Genomic DNA, 16656 nt, shown 5'->3' with positions numbered 1-16656 from the left:
GCCCGCTGGTTAAAACGGGCTCCCCATTCTTTGCCTGGTCTGGTCCTGAGACAAGAGGTTTCAGAAGAAGAAAACGCAGTACGTTCGCTGTAGGGTTACTATGTGCCAGTCCGTAATGGGAGGATGAAGAGGGACAGTGAGTGACCACTATAAGGTGTCCTGAGAAGTGTCTTTTCATTTTAAAAACAGTACCTAGCTTAGCCTGATTCTGCATGTGCCTCCTGAGCAATTATCCGGGCTTGCCTCCTGCTTCCTTCAAGGTCTGCTGCAGTCTCTGCTTGAACTTCTCGTACTTCCTTTGCACTTGCTGGATTTTGTCCTTTTCTTCTTTATCCAGTATCATTAGGAAGTTCTGGAGCTCCGGGATGGAGAACGCGTCCCACTGCAGCAACAGCAAAAAAGAGAGGGATCGATTGGCCTTTATTACGCCTTGTTTTGCCCTGCCTCCATGGAGAGGAACAATAACAGAGTTTAAACACGTATCTGACGTCCAGGTAGCCTGGCTCAAGGTGGCAGGTTGTGATAACGGGTTAGGAACGCCCAGGACCGTCATAGTGCGGAGCCCCTGAGCCTGGAGCCCTAACAGGAGTCTTATTTACCCAGGTGGCTCAAGGTTTCCACTGCAAGAGGTGGTCCAGTTCCCAAAGGAGTTGAAATATATATAATAATTAAATAATATTTAAATAATATTTAAATAATCAACCTAGGACCTCTCGCAGAGAGGTCTGGCTCAAATTAGGAGATTCTGCAGCTCGGGGAGGATTCCCACGGGCTCCTGCACTTACTGACCCTGCATTCGTCACAACACGGAGCGCGTCTGCGACTAGGGGCTGGCTGGGAGGTTGTTACCTGAATGGCCCTGGCTTCTATTTGAATTAGCAGATTAGTTATAGCAGTATTTAGCTAATCTAATTGTTGAGGATTAACTTTGGGACTGTTGCTTGGTTCCATAAACAGATTACGGTTTGGACATCAAAACTGACCTCAGCGATTTCACAGCTCAAGTTTAATTCCTTAAAAATCACCGTAATTTATGAGCAATAAGTGGTCCAAACATTTCTCAAAAAGTTAAGCAAAGTCCAAGCAGTCCATTCAATAGATAAAAATATTAACTTTAAAGAGAAGCTAGTATCAAACTCAGTATTTGAGATGATAGCAAAATCACCACCAGAGGGAGGGAACTTGCTCACATGCCTCCCCGTCAGCCCATGCTGCTTCTGCCATAAATCTCACAGGTCCGTTTGACATTGCCACGTGTTTGGGTAAAGCTGTTAACATTCATGTGAAAGCCAAGGGAAAGAGCCACAGACATACCTCAACTTCCCCAGTTTCATTTTCCTTCAGCACAAAACTGAGAACATCTGTGTCGGGGCCAGCGAGCAGCCGGAGGTACAAGGGATACTCTGTTAGAGGGAGCTTCTGGAGGAGAACTGCAAAGGGGAGAAGACATCCACAGTGAGCAGGGCTTTAACCCCATTTTGAAAACTCATAATTCCCCATTAACTTCAAAAAAAACCATGGGAGCAGCATCACGTTTTCTAAATATCAGGGCATTTATTCACCCAAAGCGTAGGCACCGACTGACACAACACCATGGGTCCTAGATCGAACACTTTGACATCACGTTTCCCACGAGAAAATTGCCCAGCCTGATCCTCACTGAACAACACACTTGAAGTTCATGTTAGCAAAACAAAGTCTCCTTTGAGGGAAAATACAGGCAGATGACTCGTGATTAATGCACTGGCTTGGAACACTGGGTATCTGGTGCTTTTCTCTGTCACAGACACCCTGCACCAGCATGGGTAGCACACCTAATTTCTCTAATTCCAGCTTCACAGATGCACAACAGAAGTCTATATCCACCACCATTTCTATAATTTTCTTTAGCCCATGGCAGGAGAGGAGAGAACTTAAGAGGGCCCCATTAGGAAACTCACTGTTTCTGTAACAAAAATAGTGAGAGAAACTCATTGGCTGAAGGAAAGCTGGCAGGTCCAAGGAAAACCCTTCCACGTTCCCAACTCTAAGAGTGTGAACTCACCTTGCCCGTCTTTCCGCATCTCCTTGAAAAGTGCAAACTTCTGGGGGTTATCCACCACCATGAACTTCTTCAGGAGCCCCTGGATGACCTCGCTCACTGTGGTGGTGCTGCTGATGTGCAGCTGCTTGATGGCATCCAGCGGCAGGTAGAAGGAGGTCCTCTTGTCCGTCATGTCAGCCAGGTTCACCTCCTTGAGGGCATCGTAAATGGACTGCGGCCGGATCCCCGCCGGCACCGTCACGGGACGCCGCAGTTTCAGGTGCACTTTGATGAAGCCCGTGTAGGTTCCGTCATCATTCTAGAGCAAAGGAAATCAGTCACAACCCAGGACATTTCCATGGCTGTGCAGCCCTCAGGTCATGGTCATCTTTTCCCCGACACGAGGGACCTCCTGGTCTCCTAACACGATGCTTCAGCCTGCGGGATGACGGCAGAAGAACTTTCCGCTGTGCTTAGTGCCCTGCTAGGAGGCTGAGGGCCTCTTATTAATCATGTAAACGTAACCAGCAATTTGGGTTAGTCGCTGCTGATTTTTTCCTGTTTCTTACTGCTTCATAATGACTCATCTCTTCCTAGCATCTGTCCTATCTTGCCTTATTTAAAATCGATCTTGCTACAAGTTGGTTTTGAAAAAAGCTCTATGTAATTAGCAGCTGCTCTTAAATGCAGATTGGAAAACTCTGTGTGGGCCTTGATGCTGGTGCTCAGCTGGAGCTCCTCACTGTATTCCTGAAGTTTCTGGATTTCTCACATCTGCATGCAATAAACCAGCATTCAAATCACCCTGTCTCACACCAGATCTCTTTCCCTATCCCTCAACTCTGCAGAATCAAAGGAAAGCCCTGGCTGTACGCAGACATTTCGTGGTGGACAGCCCAGCTCATCTGCCCAGCAAGGGCACACGAAGGGCTCGCCAGTCCCCACATAGTGTTTTTGCTACACTTAAATAAAAGTAACTCAAGAAAACGCTGGGTCCAAACCACCCCTAAGCTAGTAGCTCATAAAAATCAAGGGCATGAGACACTCCAGCACAACTCACTGTGCAGTCCTCAGAAAGAAAATTGTTTTAAGTAATATTTATTGTTTTAGATAGACTCTGTGTTGATTTGAGATGTTATCAAGCAGCAGAAAGTTATGTAACTGCTGTTCTTATAACTCTTAAAAATTATTACACTCTTAATACAAAAAGCCTTCCCCTTGGCCATCGAAGGAGCGCTCCTTCTGCAGTTGAAGGAGGACAGAGGCAGGGACCGGTTATCCCAAGTGTAGTAAAACTAGGGCAAAACAAACTCCGGGATGGAGCTGGGCAGGACCGCGGGGCACGAGGAGCTCCGGGTGCTCCTGCCTTGGCGCGTTGACGAGCCGGCTGGGTTCCTAGTCCAGAGGAACCGGCACCGGGCACCTACCAGCTTCATGAGCAGGCAGTTGGTCACCTTCGCATTGTACTTCTCGATCCTCTGCTTGATCTCCTGAACGGTTGGAGGTGCCCGTTTTTCTTCTTCCAAGGTTTTTGCTACATTCTGGAATAAGAAGAGACAGGCCTTGTTGGACAACAGGGCACCTATCCGGCCCTCCTTGTGCCTGGGAAATACGTGGACAGGGACTACGTACGGTTCGGAGGCAGCACTTGCTGCTGCCTTGCAGATGCGGATAGGGAAATGTGGGATAGAGCAGGGAAAAAAGCCCGGATCACAAACCTACTTTTAAAAGCACTACCCAGTCACCGCTTGCACCTGCCAAGAGTTTCCTTGTGCCATGCAACAAGCCAAAATGCACGTGCTAATTAGAGCATCCACAGGCTCCATCTGCCACGCAAGGAACCCCCTCCCAAAGCTGCAGCCTTCCTGGGAACCGCTTCCCGCAGCTTCATCCAGGCAGGATCTGAACTTAAATCTTCCCTGAATTATTCCCCAAAGCAGTGCCTTCCTGTCGCCCAAAGGATTGGAAATTCTGCGCATTTGCCGAAAACCGCAGAGCGCGTCGGCGCGCGGCGATGCCGGAGGGGCAGAGCTCTCGCGGTTCCGCTCTCGCTCCGGAGGCTTCGCGGAACTTCCCCTTCGGAGGCAGAACCACGGCTGGGGCCGCAGGGGGGTAGCGCAGGGCACCGATGTGATAGGGGGACACCAGGACACGGGGGGACACCAGGACATGGGGGGACATGAAGGGAGGAGGCTCAGGAGCCACCGGCACCAAGCGCCCGTGGGTGGTTTTCTGCAGGGAATGGGACCAACACAGTCCTTGGTGGAAGCTGGAGCTGAGCTCCCACTTCCCACACGAGCAGCGATTGCAACAGCCCACGAACACCCCCAAAACACAACACCAGGATTCTGGATAACTGCACTCGCCTGCCTGCAAGATCAACCTGCCGCGGGGCTGCTGCCCCCTGATCTGCACCACCCTGGGAGCAAATCCACATCCAAAAGCTGGCTAAGAAAATCTAGGTACAATAGTGAAACAGCAGGAGGTAAACGAAGCCCCAGGTCCCAGTAATGCAACACAGCCACAGCCAGGGCTCCTGGTAGGAACCAACCTGTGCAAGGACAGGGGTGTTTGCTGCCCTGCTCAGCACCAGTCGCTTGAACCTCATTTTCCCCATTTCTGATGCCTAGACACTAGGTAAAGCCAGAAATCTGGGAAAACACCATCGGAAAATGAGGCCGATGCCCCAGCCCCTCGCCGGAGCGCACGGCTCTGGACAACAGGTTGGCTCCTTCCCCGACCCCGTTCAAGTGCCATTGAAAGAGGAACGCTGCGTTATGGCAATGTGACAGTGACGGGGCTTAACAGCCATTTTATGCTCTCTGGGGGTCATTTTACAAGTCATCGTGCATCTGGTGGAGAATTAATTTGCTTTTATTAACCTGTTGGCGTTGGTGACAGATGGCTTAACCGTTTCCATTGCAGAAAACGGTATACGTATGTGAAAAGCAACCACCTGGGCCAGGAACTGAAGAAAATATCTCACTTTTACCCCTCTGTGGCTCTGCGTTAACCTGCAGATCAGCTCCTTCCTGCTCTCACGCTCACCCCGAGCTGGGGGTTTGCAGCGTTTCTGGTGCAGAACACGCAACAGGGCCCCGGGCAGAAAAACAGAAGCTCTAAACCATGAGCCGTTGCCACATTTCCTGTTTTACGGGGACAGGATGAAACACGCCGAGAGCAAAACAGCGCGTGGGGCCTCCCTGTGTACCCTGGGACCTGGTTCCAACGCAAATGAAACGGCCCGAAAAGCGGATTTGCGAGTTCCCGGGAAGGAGGGACAGGGACCAGCCTCGGGGCAGCCCTGGCGAACACCTCCCTGTCCAGAGCTGAGAGTCCCTCATATTTCACTCCCTTTAGGAAGTTTGGATCTGAGTCTGTGTTTGCTTTGGGGCTGGGAGGAAAGGGCAGAGCAGCCTCGAGAAGGGGAAGAGCATCATGGCTGCGTTGCAAAGAGGTGACAGGCAAGTGGGAACAGGCTCCGTGCTTTGATTTCCATGGAGATTTCACTTGGAAACAGCTTTTCCCTGTTGCAGCTCTGCTCAGAAGCGCCTGACCGGAGATGGGAGGGATGTTGAGCCATGGAGCATCCCTGGCCGGGAATGCCGGCTCCATTTCCACACCACGGCCCGGGCGCTGCCGACCGTCTGCGCCAGCCAGGGCCAGGAGCAGAGGGAAACTCAGCTCGGAAGGTCCCCATTCCCCTCGCTCCACACACAAACAACATGGGAACCTTAATGGGAGCAGCGCGCGGCTCTGCTGCTTGCTCCGGATCCATTTGCTCCCATTAGCTGCCCACGCTGCTCCCAAGGGCAAAGCAGGAGGGGAGTCTGGCAAAACATCCACCAAGCTGCAAACAGGCTCCTGTGGATGCGGGGAGCCCCATCACCCCCCGGGCTGCACTGAGCTCCATAACCCTCCCCGTGCACTGCTGTGCCCTGGCGAAGGGCAGCCCGGGACCAGCTGGGCCCCGCGTGGGACCCCGGCTCAGGTGCCACAAGCTCGCGCTGTGTCACGGCACCCGCCGCGCTGCACGACGTGGGGTGATGCTCTCTACACATCCCCACCAGGACAAGCTGCGTATCGGCCGTAGAACAGCACAGATGCTGCACGGAGCAGCCAGCGCATCCTTGAGCTAACGTTTCACTTAGCTAAAAACCAATGAGATGTTCCAGGCGAGTCCTCCCACTCGCTTGGTGTCGTCGCCGGGAAGGGGAGCCAGCTCCACGCAGCCCATCCAGGAGGAGGGGACCACGCAGGGCAGCACCTGGCGGCTCCCGCTCCTCCAAGGATGGAGACCCGAGCCCAGGAAACCCCTGCCAGCAACGGGGGCTCCTGCCTGGGACACCCACATGGACACGGGCCGTGGGGCGAGCGGCGCGCGCGGGCGCCCGGGCACGAGCCCCGCGCAGCCGCGGCACCTGGCGCCATGGCAACGCCCATCGCCATGGCAAACACCCCCGCCGCGTTTCACGGCTTTCCGCGTTTTTAACCGGAGAGACGGAAACTGCTGGCTCAGCTCCGCGGTGCCGCTGCGGGAGCTGGGCACGCAGCGGTGCCAAGGGACAAACCTCCCGATCCCGCTGCGCCGCCTCCTCCTGCGGCCATCCCGGCCGGGAGCCCCCCGCGGTGCCACTCGGTGGCTGGGGTCACCAGGTACCTTTGCCACCAAGTGTGGCACGGAGAGCGGCCCCATGAGCCAAGCCCTGCTGTTTTCCGAGCCTTTTTGGGTGGGAAAAACTCCTTGCACTTTGCGTCCTGGTTGGTGCGTTGTTGGCGCATGTCCTCAGTGGGACACGCGTGGCCATCCCCGAGCGCCCAGTGCAGGACCATGAGCGGGATGCTCAGAGAGCGGCGGGATGCAGAAGTGCTGCCGCGCGGAGGCCTGCGGGAAAAGGCGGCTGCGGAGAAGGGAGCAAAACGCGTGGTTTTCCCTGCCTTCCCTCCCCGAGGACAGGCACCGCTTCCTCCTCCGGTCACCGCGGGCCGACCCGGACGAGCCCCCTCGCACGGAGTCCTGGGGATGCTCCGAGTGCCGGTCCCGGTGGCACCTCCGGGCTCTGGACCCAGCTCGGAGCAGAGGGAGCCGCGCGCGGCGCGTGGCACCATCTCCCGCATCTCCTACGCACATGAATCATCCAGTGACATTTAAAGGCAGCAGGACGTGCTGGTTATTCATAGCAAGCAGGAGCTGGTGCCTAACAGGGAATACCCTGTGCTAAACCTGAGGGAGCATTTCTTACATATACATGTACATATATACATATGTTTTTTCCAGCTGAGCGAGGCTCTGCCCAGCCGGGCACCCCCGTTTCGGCAGCCTCTCACCCCGGTGCAAGCACCAGCGCCCATCGGGGCGAGCTCAGGCGCTCTCAGGCCGGATTCCTCCTCGCGGTGCTTCTCCCCCCACCAAACCTCCGCTTCCGCAATGGCTTCTGCTCCCCTCCTGCCTCTGCACCCGGCGCTGGCGGGTCCAGGGAGGCTGTTTTTGAGCACCCCTCGGTGGCACCAGCAGGGACACTGGGAATCCCGCACCCCACGGGTTCGGAATCGCCCATCCCGCGGCGCCGGGGGCTCCGGGACGGGCGCCCGCCCCGGCACCGCAGCCTCCACCATGTTGGGGCGCCGCACGCGGCCTCCGTCCCCAGCCTCCCCACGGCGAGCGGCGCCGTCCGCGGCCCCCAGCCCCCCAAATCCGTGCTGGGGGCGCAACTGCCCCCTAAAACCCTGAGGGAAATAAATCATGGAGCTACTCGGGGCCCTCCTGAGGCAGGGGGGACAACCTGGTACCCGTGGGGTGCAGGGCTGGGGAACCTGCCAACGCGCAGCGGAGAGGCAGCTTGTGCTGCAAAGGCAGCACCTGCAAGTGCCTGTGCACCAACACAGCCATCCCTGGGGTCCCCAGTGTCCCCAAGGTCCCCATGGTGTCCCCAGGGTCCCCCCGCTGCGGGGCCGTTACCTTTGCAGGGGTTTTGCTCGGCGCGCTGCGGAAGAAGGAGGTTTTGGCCGTGAAGAAGCAATCCTCGAGGTCTTCATCCAGGCTGCAGTAGCCGCTGCTCATGCTGCTGCCGATGGTCATGGGCGGCGAGGGGCTGCGGGCGGGCGGCCGACGAGCCCCGGCGCCGCCGCCTCTCACATCCCACGCTCCCCGCGCCGGCTGCGCCTGTGCATCCCCGGCGCGCACGGAGCCGGCGCCGCTCGCCAGCCGGGTAACCCTTCCCTGTCCTGCTCCGGCACGGAGCGCGCCGGGAGCGCTCGGAGCGGCGCCGGGCGCCTTGCGAGGCTTCACCTCCCCTTCCTGCGCGCCCGGCTCGCGCACAGCCGCCCGGCCACTTCCTCTCGCACCGCTTCGCTCCCGGCATCCGCCGGAGCCGCTTCGCCGGGGAGCACCGGGCACCGACGGGCCCCTCGTCGCCCCATGGTGGGGCTGTCCATCCCGACGTGGGAGCTTTGCCCATCCCGGTGTGGGAGCTTTGCCCATCCCGCCCCGCTCTGCTACATCCCAGCCCTCTGCAAGACGCACACGCAGCCAGGGCAAGGGGCCAACCTGCAACCTGCTGCTTTGCTCCAAAAACCCCTTGGTGGCTCCCACTCCCTTGAGTGGGAAATGCCCAGGGCAACCCTTGTATTTCAGGATGGATTTGCCCCCCTGCACCAAACAAACTAAAATTTCAGAAGCTTCTTGTCTATGTTCTATGTCCTATGTTGACACTTCCCAGCCAGACTGTGTTTTCCCTCCCTCCATTTCAGGTGATTTCGTGCCAATGGGGTCCAACCCAACGCTTGCATGAGGCACAGGGAAGCCACAGCAGACCCCAGTTTGCAGCCCTATTTTCTCCACTTTGCAGCACACACACTCATTTCCCAAAACTCATTACAGTCATCAGGATTGTTTTAACCCTGGGTAATTCTTCAATGCTGCGGGCGGGCAGCACGCACGTTGCTCAACAGCCACCAACACCGTGGTGAGACCTATCAGAATTGCATAGGAAAGGAAGAGCCAGCAGAGCCAGAAAAGTTCATGCCACCAAATAAATCCATGCAGTACCCATGGTCCAAATACTTCCATGCAGGGAAGCATTATAGGAGAAGATCGAGAAGCATCACAGAGGAGATGGAGAGCCACAAAACCTGCATGCTGCTCCTTGCAAAGCGTCCGCTCGCAGCAAATCCCCCGCTCCATCCCGGCACGACGGCACCGTCGCATCCAGCATCTTCCTCGCGCTGCCGAGGGGCTGGGGCTCCTTGCGCCAAGGCCACGCGATAACCCCGAGCCAAGAGCAGAGCCTGGACCTTGCCCAGGGAGACTAATCTGGGACCCAGATGTAAAGCACTCTTAAGTACTTTACTGGATCAAAGCCCAAAATATTAATGCCTACTATTACATGGCAACAGTGCTTAAGTATGTGATACTAAATTAGCTGTTTCTCTGATGTCTCTAGTTTGCTTACATTTGATAACACTATTTATTGACTTCCAACTATGCCAGCTATTAAAGTTCCTGCATTTCCACTGCGCAGTCCCCTTCGCTCTCCGGTGCGGTCCAGCACCCTGCACGTCTCGCCCCACAGCACCGATACCTTTTCCCTTCACCTCTCCCCTCCAAGGGGCCAAAACTGCTCGGCCAACAGAGAAAAACAACCGGAACGTGGCAGTGCCCAGGTTCAGATGGAGTCCATTTGAATATCCAATATTTCTTCCCAGATCCAGACGATTCTTCCCTACCCAAGGAACGAAGCTTTTCTAGCTCTGCTGAGGAGAAGCCCAAGGACATTTGAAGGAGCTGCAGGCAAATGCACACGTGGCTCTGCACTGCTGTGAGAGTTACTTAATGCATAACCTATAAGAAAGCAAATTCTGCCCAACTCCTGGGTCCGAGAGCTGCAGCCTGCACGTGGGAGGCCACTGTGCTGTTTTCCAAAACCTTTCCCATTTCTGGCCGTGCTCGGCACTGGGTGACAGTCTGGCCAACACTGCAGAAGGCCCAGTCCTGTCCCCACCGTGTTTTAAGCAGTACAAGGGAACAAAACTGCTGGAAACATCCCAGTCCCATCCCTAGTGTCACTTCACCCAAACAGCAGCATTAAGGCAACACCCAAAGCCCCATTTATTTGGAGTAAATGAATTTTCCGTTCGGATCAGACCGTGAATCTGCCCCGGGACTTTTTGACCATGACGTGGGCAGGAGGAGCCACTTGGTGGCCCCGGTCTCACCACGAGCATCACCAGCGGCTCCCTGCTCCCCCCAGTGACGTCCCGCGGGAAAACACCGTTTTTGGGCAAGCAAGGAGGGACTTCGGGGCTCTTGAACCAGCAAAACGCAGGTCTGCACCCCGCCAGGACACGGGGGACCTGCCCCACGCCGTCCTGCAGCGCTGCCACCCCACGAAAGCGCCGGGTGTCCCCAAGGGTCCCCAAGGGCGCGGAGCAGCCCTACCTGGCCGAGGCGCAGCGCCAGGGAGCCGTCGGGCGAGAGCGGGCTGGGCGGCTGTCCCGGCCGGCGGCAGTCCAGCTGCACGAGGCTCCGGCATCCCGCGTGGCACGTGTAGCCGCAGTCTGCGGGGAGAGACAGCGTGAGCGCGGCCGAGCGCGGGGGGACGCGGCACGATGCCGGATCCCGGCTCGGTTTGCTTCCTCACGCCCCTCGTGTATCTCGGTTACTTTTTGTCACTGTTTCTGCATGTATATAATGAAAGCATTCGATGTTCAGCTCGTTTAGTGAGCAGGTCCCCAAGCGCGGATGCTTCCAGCACAGGTTGCGGTAAGAGATTGGTGGAGCCACCCCCAGATCCTGACAAAAAGAGAATAACGGGAGAGGCCACGGCCTGGAGCGCCAGCAGCAGCCACCTCCGAGTGCTCCTGGGTTCCCAGGGCACTGGGATTTGCATTTAATCTAACATCCTATCTCATCTTAGGTGACCCTGCGTGTGTGGGTGGGTTGGACTAGATGAGCTCTAGAGGTCCCTTCCAACCTTAAGCATTCTATGATTCTGTGATTCTATGAACTGCCCTCGCACACGGATCTGCTCCACAGTGCTCAGTGTTGGCTGCTCCCGGCCCTGCCTCTCCACGATCCCGCTTTTCCAGAGCCTCTTGGCCGTCACCACCACCCGCTCCCGCTTTTGTGCCCCGATGATCCTTTTAATCTTTAACCGCAAGAGAAACAGAGTGCGATTTACTTTGAATCTACCCCAAATTCCAGAGCGGTCACTGAACCAGGGGGAAAAACTCCTAAAAGCAAGACAAGATTCACCGCAACCAGGGCCAGGACTGGGGCTTCCCTCAGCCTCCAGCTGGGCTCCCAGCCCCAAAAGTGCTGGAGCAAAGGGAAACCCTGGGATGGGGCTGCACAAGCAGCGTGGCCGGACTGTCGCACAGCCCACGACACGCTGTGCGGTGCCGGATCCGGCCCATTAGGGCCAGGCATTTCATGCTGGGATTAACGCGTGACACCTCCTTAGTCACCAGCACCTATTAGCAGACCTAATCGCCCGGTATCTGGTGGGGGACACTAATTTTAGAAACCGAGCGCGGCGGCAGGATGCGGCCACGCGACAGGCTCGCCCGGAGCTGCCACAGCAGGATGCCACCACTCACCAGGCCCAACGGCGCTGGAAATGCCATTTCTTAAATGTAATTCATTAAACAAACGCAAATATCCCAATGCAGCAACAACCTCCACGGTCTGGAGCCCTCAGGGCTCCTCCAGCGGGACGCTCTGCTCCAGCACTGCCGGGCTTGGCTTTTTTGGCTCTTTAGAGCAAAATGCTCTAACATGGCTCCGGGGCTTGTCTTGGTTTGGAGCATGCATGCAATCTGAGGGCTCCTCTCAATTCCTTCCAAGCAAAACCGTTCCCACAGGAAGGCTCCCGCCGCGAGGCCCCTGGAACCGAGGGAACCGAGACAGCCTGGCGAAGGCCCCAGGTCCAAATGCCCCCCTGAATCATCCCGGTGTGGAGCCATCCCAAGCAGAGCCGCCCCGTTCGCAGCCCGACGCGTGGGCACCGTGCGCTCCCGAGCGCTCTCCATGCACAAACACCCACCTGCGCTGCCCACGTCCCCCCGGCGCGGCCGCCGGAGCAGCCGCAGCGGCGCCGGCCGCGCTTTAGCCCTGCGGAAATGCCCGAAGATTTTACGGATCCTCCTGGCCACGAGCCCCAGGCAAGCGGCCGCCTCGGCGCCGCCGTCGCTCATGGTCCCCGCTCCGCGCCGGCACCGCGAGCATCCCCGCCGCTCCCACCGGAGCCCTTTCCCTGCCGAGATAACGCCCTGACATTGTCCATTCGCAGCCTGCCGCTCCGGGGGGATCGGGTTTTTTTTTGGAATGACAAGGCAAGAGCTTGGGGCTGTGCATCCCTGCGCCTGCTCCGACGGCCCTGGAAAACTTTCTATTTCTGGGGCTTTTTGCTTGATAAGATAAAGCAGCGACGGAAGCGATTAGAGGGGGAGAGTGCGCAGGAGCCGCCGTGTGCCGGGAGGGCTCCTTGTGAGACCCTCTTCATGCAGCTGCTTTTCCCTGTGCCCTTCTGAAGCTTAAAAAAGCCTCCAAAGTTTAATCATATGCTAAATATAAGGAATATTCTGTGATTCATTAGATTATCCAGTGCTACAAAGAGTTTTCCAGGTTGTAAGATTGATGCTATAGGTCTTTCGTGGGGCACAAAGATTACCTTAGTAGCATGCCTTAAATTCATGACATTATAGCATTTAGAACCTCTGAATTACCTCCAACGCTACCCAAAACTGCCCTGTTCGATGTCTTCGTATGAGCTTGTCACGCTTTCCAGCATCCTGCACGAGACCCATGGGCCATTTGCACAGGGAATAACAAGATAAAAGTCACCTTGCTCCCCTAACATCCCAGGCAGCGCCGCAGGGAACCAGTTCAGCAACTCCGGAGGAGGAATTGTCCCTTGGTCCTGCTGTCCCGAGCCCCATCAGCACCCGGTGCTTCACTCCTGCACCAACAGACTCAATTGGAGCGGGGAAGAGGAGATGGGAGGAAGGAGAAGCCCCCGACTAACCTGCGCGGTGCAACTTGGAGCGTTTCTCCATGAATCCTGCCCGGGCACGGCGGCTAAAAACAGCGAGAAACGCGGTGCCGAAGAGCCAGGGGCTGCTCCGCGCGCAGCTCCTACGTCCTCCCGCGCTGCCCTTCGCCGGGAGCAGGGCCGTGGCCGGGGCAGCTCCAGCAATGGGATGCACCTGGCACCCGCGCGGCATCCGGCGGCACCCGGGAAGCTGCCCCGACTCGTCCCGCGACGGCAGCGCCGGGGACGGCGCTTCCTGCACCCTCGGCTCTGCCGGCCCGAGTGGAGACGCGAGCGAGCGGGAGGAGGTGACGGGGACGACGGAAATGCTCCGTGTCCCGCAGCGGGGAGCCGCGGCACGCGCCAAGCGCCCCGGCTTCCCCAGCGCCTCCGCACCCGCCAAGGATCATTATCTGCGCAAACATCGAGCGGAGAACCAGTCTTGCCAGAAGCGCAACGAGCTCCAGGGAGAAGCGGCGCGCGCTCCAACGGCTCCTCCCCAGCAAGGGGATCCCGACTGGGCCGAGGATCCGAGCACGGGCTGAATTCAGGTCGTGCTTTGCTGAACCATGTCCAGAACACGAGGTTTAGGGACCAGCCACCAAGGCTGCACGAGACCTCCCTGCGGAGCAGCTCCTGTCCCTGCAGAGAAGGCGGCTCCAGGTTCCAGCTCTGGGCAGGACAGACCGTCACGGGGACACACGGGAATGGGAGCGGCGAGCACAGGCGAGGCTCTTAAATACATTTTTGTGCCTCGCACCGCGAGGTCCCCAGCACGAGCATGAGTCACCAGAATGGCACCTTTGGGCAAAGCGCGCCTCGGAGCCCGCCCCGACGGAGCCACGCTCCGGGAAGCGCCGCTGCCTCCGGAGAGGCCTTCCCGCTGCACAAGGGGCCACGAGGCTGCCTCCGCGGTTATTCCTGGAAGGATTGCTTCGCCCCACGGGAGAAAGGGGGATCTGGCAGCAGGGATTCCGGCGCACTTCTGCTTCCCACCAAAACCGTGGGGCCAAAACCCCCTCCAGGCTCAGCAGAGGCTCCGGCCCCTTCCTCCTTCCTGGTCTCTTCGCAGTGCCCACACAGGGAAGTCACCGACCGCCCTCGCGGTCCTGTCCTGATGGCACCAACCCTGGCCAGACCCAGCGCAAATATGAAAGGGCCAGAAGGGCACAAACGAAACTGAAGCAAGAGTCATTCCCAGCAAAACTCCGTGGTCATTTGGGGAATTTGGGGGGAATTTTGGAGGCAGAACTGTTCCCTGAGCCTAAACAGTTCTCCATGAAAATTAAAAGTGTAACAGAGGGTTTTTTTTTTCCTAGTTATATTGAAAGAAAACTTTAAGAAGTCCGGCCAGGGAAGAAGTCCCCCCCGAGCAGCTTCTCACAGCAGCACCACAGACCTCGCCGCGTCGCTGTTTTAGATGGGGATTTTCAAAGCAAGTGCTGGGGCTGGTGCCCACGCGCCGTTTGCACCGTCAGGAGCTCCCGGTCCCAACGTGCTCCCAGCTCACGTTGCGCCGCCGGCCGGGTGACACTTAATTAACAGCAGCCAGGGCTAAAGCCTTAATGCGACGCAGCGCGGCCATCTGGTGCTGCCCCGCCACGATTCGGGAGCTCTCGTCCCGAGCGCGCTTCCCGGCTCCCTGCAGCTGCCGGCAGTGACGAGGCAGACGACAGACAGGTTCATTAGCGAGATTAATTGCCCTAGAAAAGCGGGGGCCGTTCCCGAGCGAGGGGAACATCAATCACTCATGCAGTGTGTGTGACCAACACAAGCGAAACTGCTGTCCGGGCAGCTCGCGCACCCGCGGGTCTGGCAAAGCCAGGACGTGTCCCCAGAGCCACCACCGCCCTCCCCGCAGGAGCCCCGCGCCACGCGGGGACAGCAGGGTGCGGGGGGGCAGAAAGGGGGCAGCCAGGGTGCGGGAGAGCCGGGTAGGGAGCAGGAAGGGCCCGGGACAGGAGGGTGCAGGAAAAGGCGCAGGGCACAGGCAGGATGCAGGACAGCGGTGCTGGGGGGCACCAGGCGCCAAGCAGGGTGCAGGGGAGGGCGCAGGGCACAAACAGGGGACAGGACAGCGGTGCGGGGGGACACCAGGCGCCAAGCAGGGTGCAGGGGATGGCGCAGGGCACAAGCGGGGTGCAGGACAGCGGTACTGGGGGACACCAGGCGCCAAGCAGGGTGCAGGGGAAGGCGCAGGGCACAAGCAGGGTGCAGGACAGCGGTGCTGGGGGACACCAGGCGCCAAGCAGGGTGCAGGGGAAGGCGCAGGGCACAAGCAGGGTGCAGGACAGCAGGGCTGGGGGGCACCAGGCGCCAAGCAGGGTACAGGAAAAGGCGCAGGGCACAAGCGGGGTGCAGGACAGGGGTGCTGGGGGGCACCAGGCACCAAGCAGGGTGCAGGAAAAGGCGCTGGGCACAAACAGGGGACAGGACAGCCGTGCTGGGGGACACCAGGCGCCAAGTAGGGTGCAGGAAAAGGCGCAGGACACAAGCGGGGTGCAGGACAGCGGTGCTGGGGGACACCAGGCACCAAGCAGGGTGCAGGGGAGGGCGCGGGGTGCCGCGCGGGCTGCGGTGTCACTCACAGTCGCAGCGCAGCGCGCGCTCCCGCACGGCCGCCGCGCACAGGTCGCACCAGCCGCTGCGCGGGGGCCGCGGCGCGAAGCGGTGGCCGCGGCCCCCGCGCTCCGCCGCCTCCCGCGGCGCCGCGAAGATGCTGCGCACGTCGGGGAGCAGCCGCGGGGCCGCCCGGCCGGGGCGACGCCGCAGCCGCCGCGCGCCCCGCGCCCCCGCGGGCCCCCCGCGCTGCGGCTCCGCACCGGGACCGGCACCGGGACCGGCACTGGGACCGGGGAGCCGCGGCAGCGGGCGGGGACGCGGCCCCACGGCCGGCGAGGCCATGGCTCGTTGCTCGGTCTGCCCCGGCTCGGCCCGGCGTGGGGAGGAGGAGGAGGACGAGGAGCAGGAGGAGGAGGAGGAAGAGGCGCGGCCGGGGTGGGGGGGGGCGGCACCGGCCCGCCCCAAGGGCGCCGCCCCCGCGGGAATCCCCCGCCGTGAAACCTCCGTCCACGGGATCCCCCCGGGACCCCCCGTCGTGAAACCTCCGTCCACGGGACCCCCCCGCCGTGGGATCCCCCCACCCCACGGGACGCAGAAATGTCGCTTTGCAGCGGCCACGTTGGGGCAGTTCAAGCGCGACAAGGACGACTGGTGCAAACTGCCCCCCCCCCCCCCCCGCCTTATTCCTTTTTCCCTTTGCCAAGAAATAAATCCCTCTCAGACGCTCCATTAAGGGCAGGGTGGCAGCCAGCGGGGTCAGGGCTCCAACGGCACCACAGTAAATCCGAGCTGGACAGAAAAACGATGCAAGTTATAAAATTGGGAGAATCCCAGAAAATAGTTTGTGTGGGGGAAAAAAAAAGCCTTTAAATTATGGTGTAGTTGTACCCCTTCCATAACAAGGAGCTTGGCTCAGCGGTTGGGATGGTGGTTTTAAAATTAAGAGCAGGAATGCTCTGACTTCGCCAAATGCTCTGTGCAGGGGAGAGCTCTGTGGGCACCCTCAGCCTCTTCTAGCTGGAAACCTGCCCCAAAGTGTCT

General features: G+C 58.7%; 1 protein-coding gene across 2 annotated transcripts; it reads right to left on the bottom strand.

The window, feature by feature from the left end:
• Positions 1–43: 43 nt before the first annotated feature.
• Positions 44–15957, bottom strand: RASSF5 (Ras association domain family member 5). Of its 2 annotated transcripts, XM_088526904.1 has the most exons (6): positions 15642–15957; positions 10461–10579; positions 3451–3564; positions 2045–2342; positions 1315–1430; positions 44–382 (listed from the first exon to the last, which is right to left on the bottom strand). In XM_088526904.1, the coding sequence occupies exons 1-6, from the start codon at positions 15955–15957 to the stop codon at positions 230–232; spliced, it is 1116 nt and encodes a 371-aa protein (XP_088383030.1). In that variant the 3' UTR covers positions 44–229. The 2 variants fall into 2 exon arrangements, with proteins under 2 accessions (XP_088383030.1, XP_088383031.1); XM_088526905.1 differs by lacking the exons at positions 10461–10579; positions 15642–15957 and adding an exon at positions 7983–8147.
• Between the last annotated feature and the right edge of the window lie 699 nt (positions 15958–16656).

Source organism: Tinamus guttatus, unplaced genomic scaffold (genome assembly GCF_059628265.1).
Source record: "Tinamus guttatus ecotype Peru unplaced genomic scaffold, ASM5962826v1 Tinamus_guttatus_pri_ptg000259l, whole genome shotgun sequence".
Lineage (NCBI taxonomy): Eukaryota > Metazoa > Chordata > Aves > Tinamiformes > Tinamidae > Tinamus > Tinamus guttatus.
Note: the sequence above shows the minus strand (reverse complement) of the source record. Positions and strands in the feature narration are given on the sequence as shown.

Bases quoted from the DNA above. Each gene is read 5' to 3' on its own strand.
- RASSF5 (XM_088526904.1), bottom strand. From the start codon at position 15,957: ATGGCCTCGCCGGCCGTGGGGCCGCGTCCCCGCCCGCTGCCGCGGCTC. The intron at 10,580-15,641 runs GTGAGTGACACC...CTCTCCCCGCAG, and splicing joins GCGCGCGCTGCGCTGCGACT to ACTGCGGCTACACGTGCCAC. The intron at 3,565-10,460 runs GTAGGGCTGCTC...TTCTTATTCCAG, and splicing joins TGGCGCTGCGCCTCGGCCAG to AATGTAGCAAAAACCTTGGA.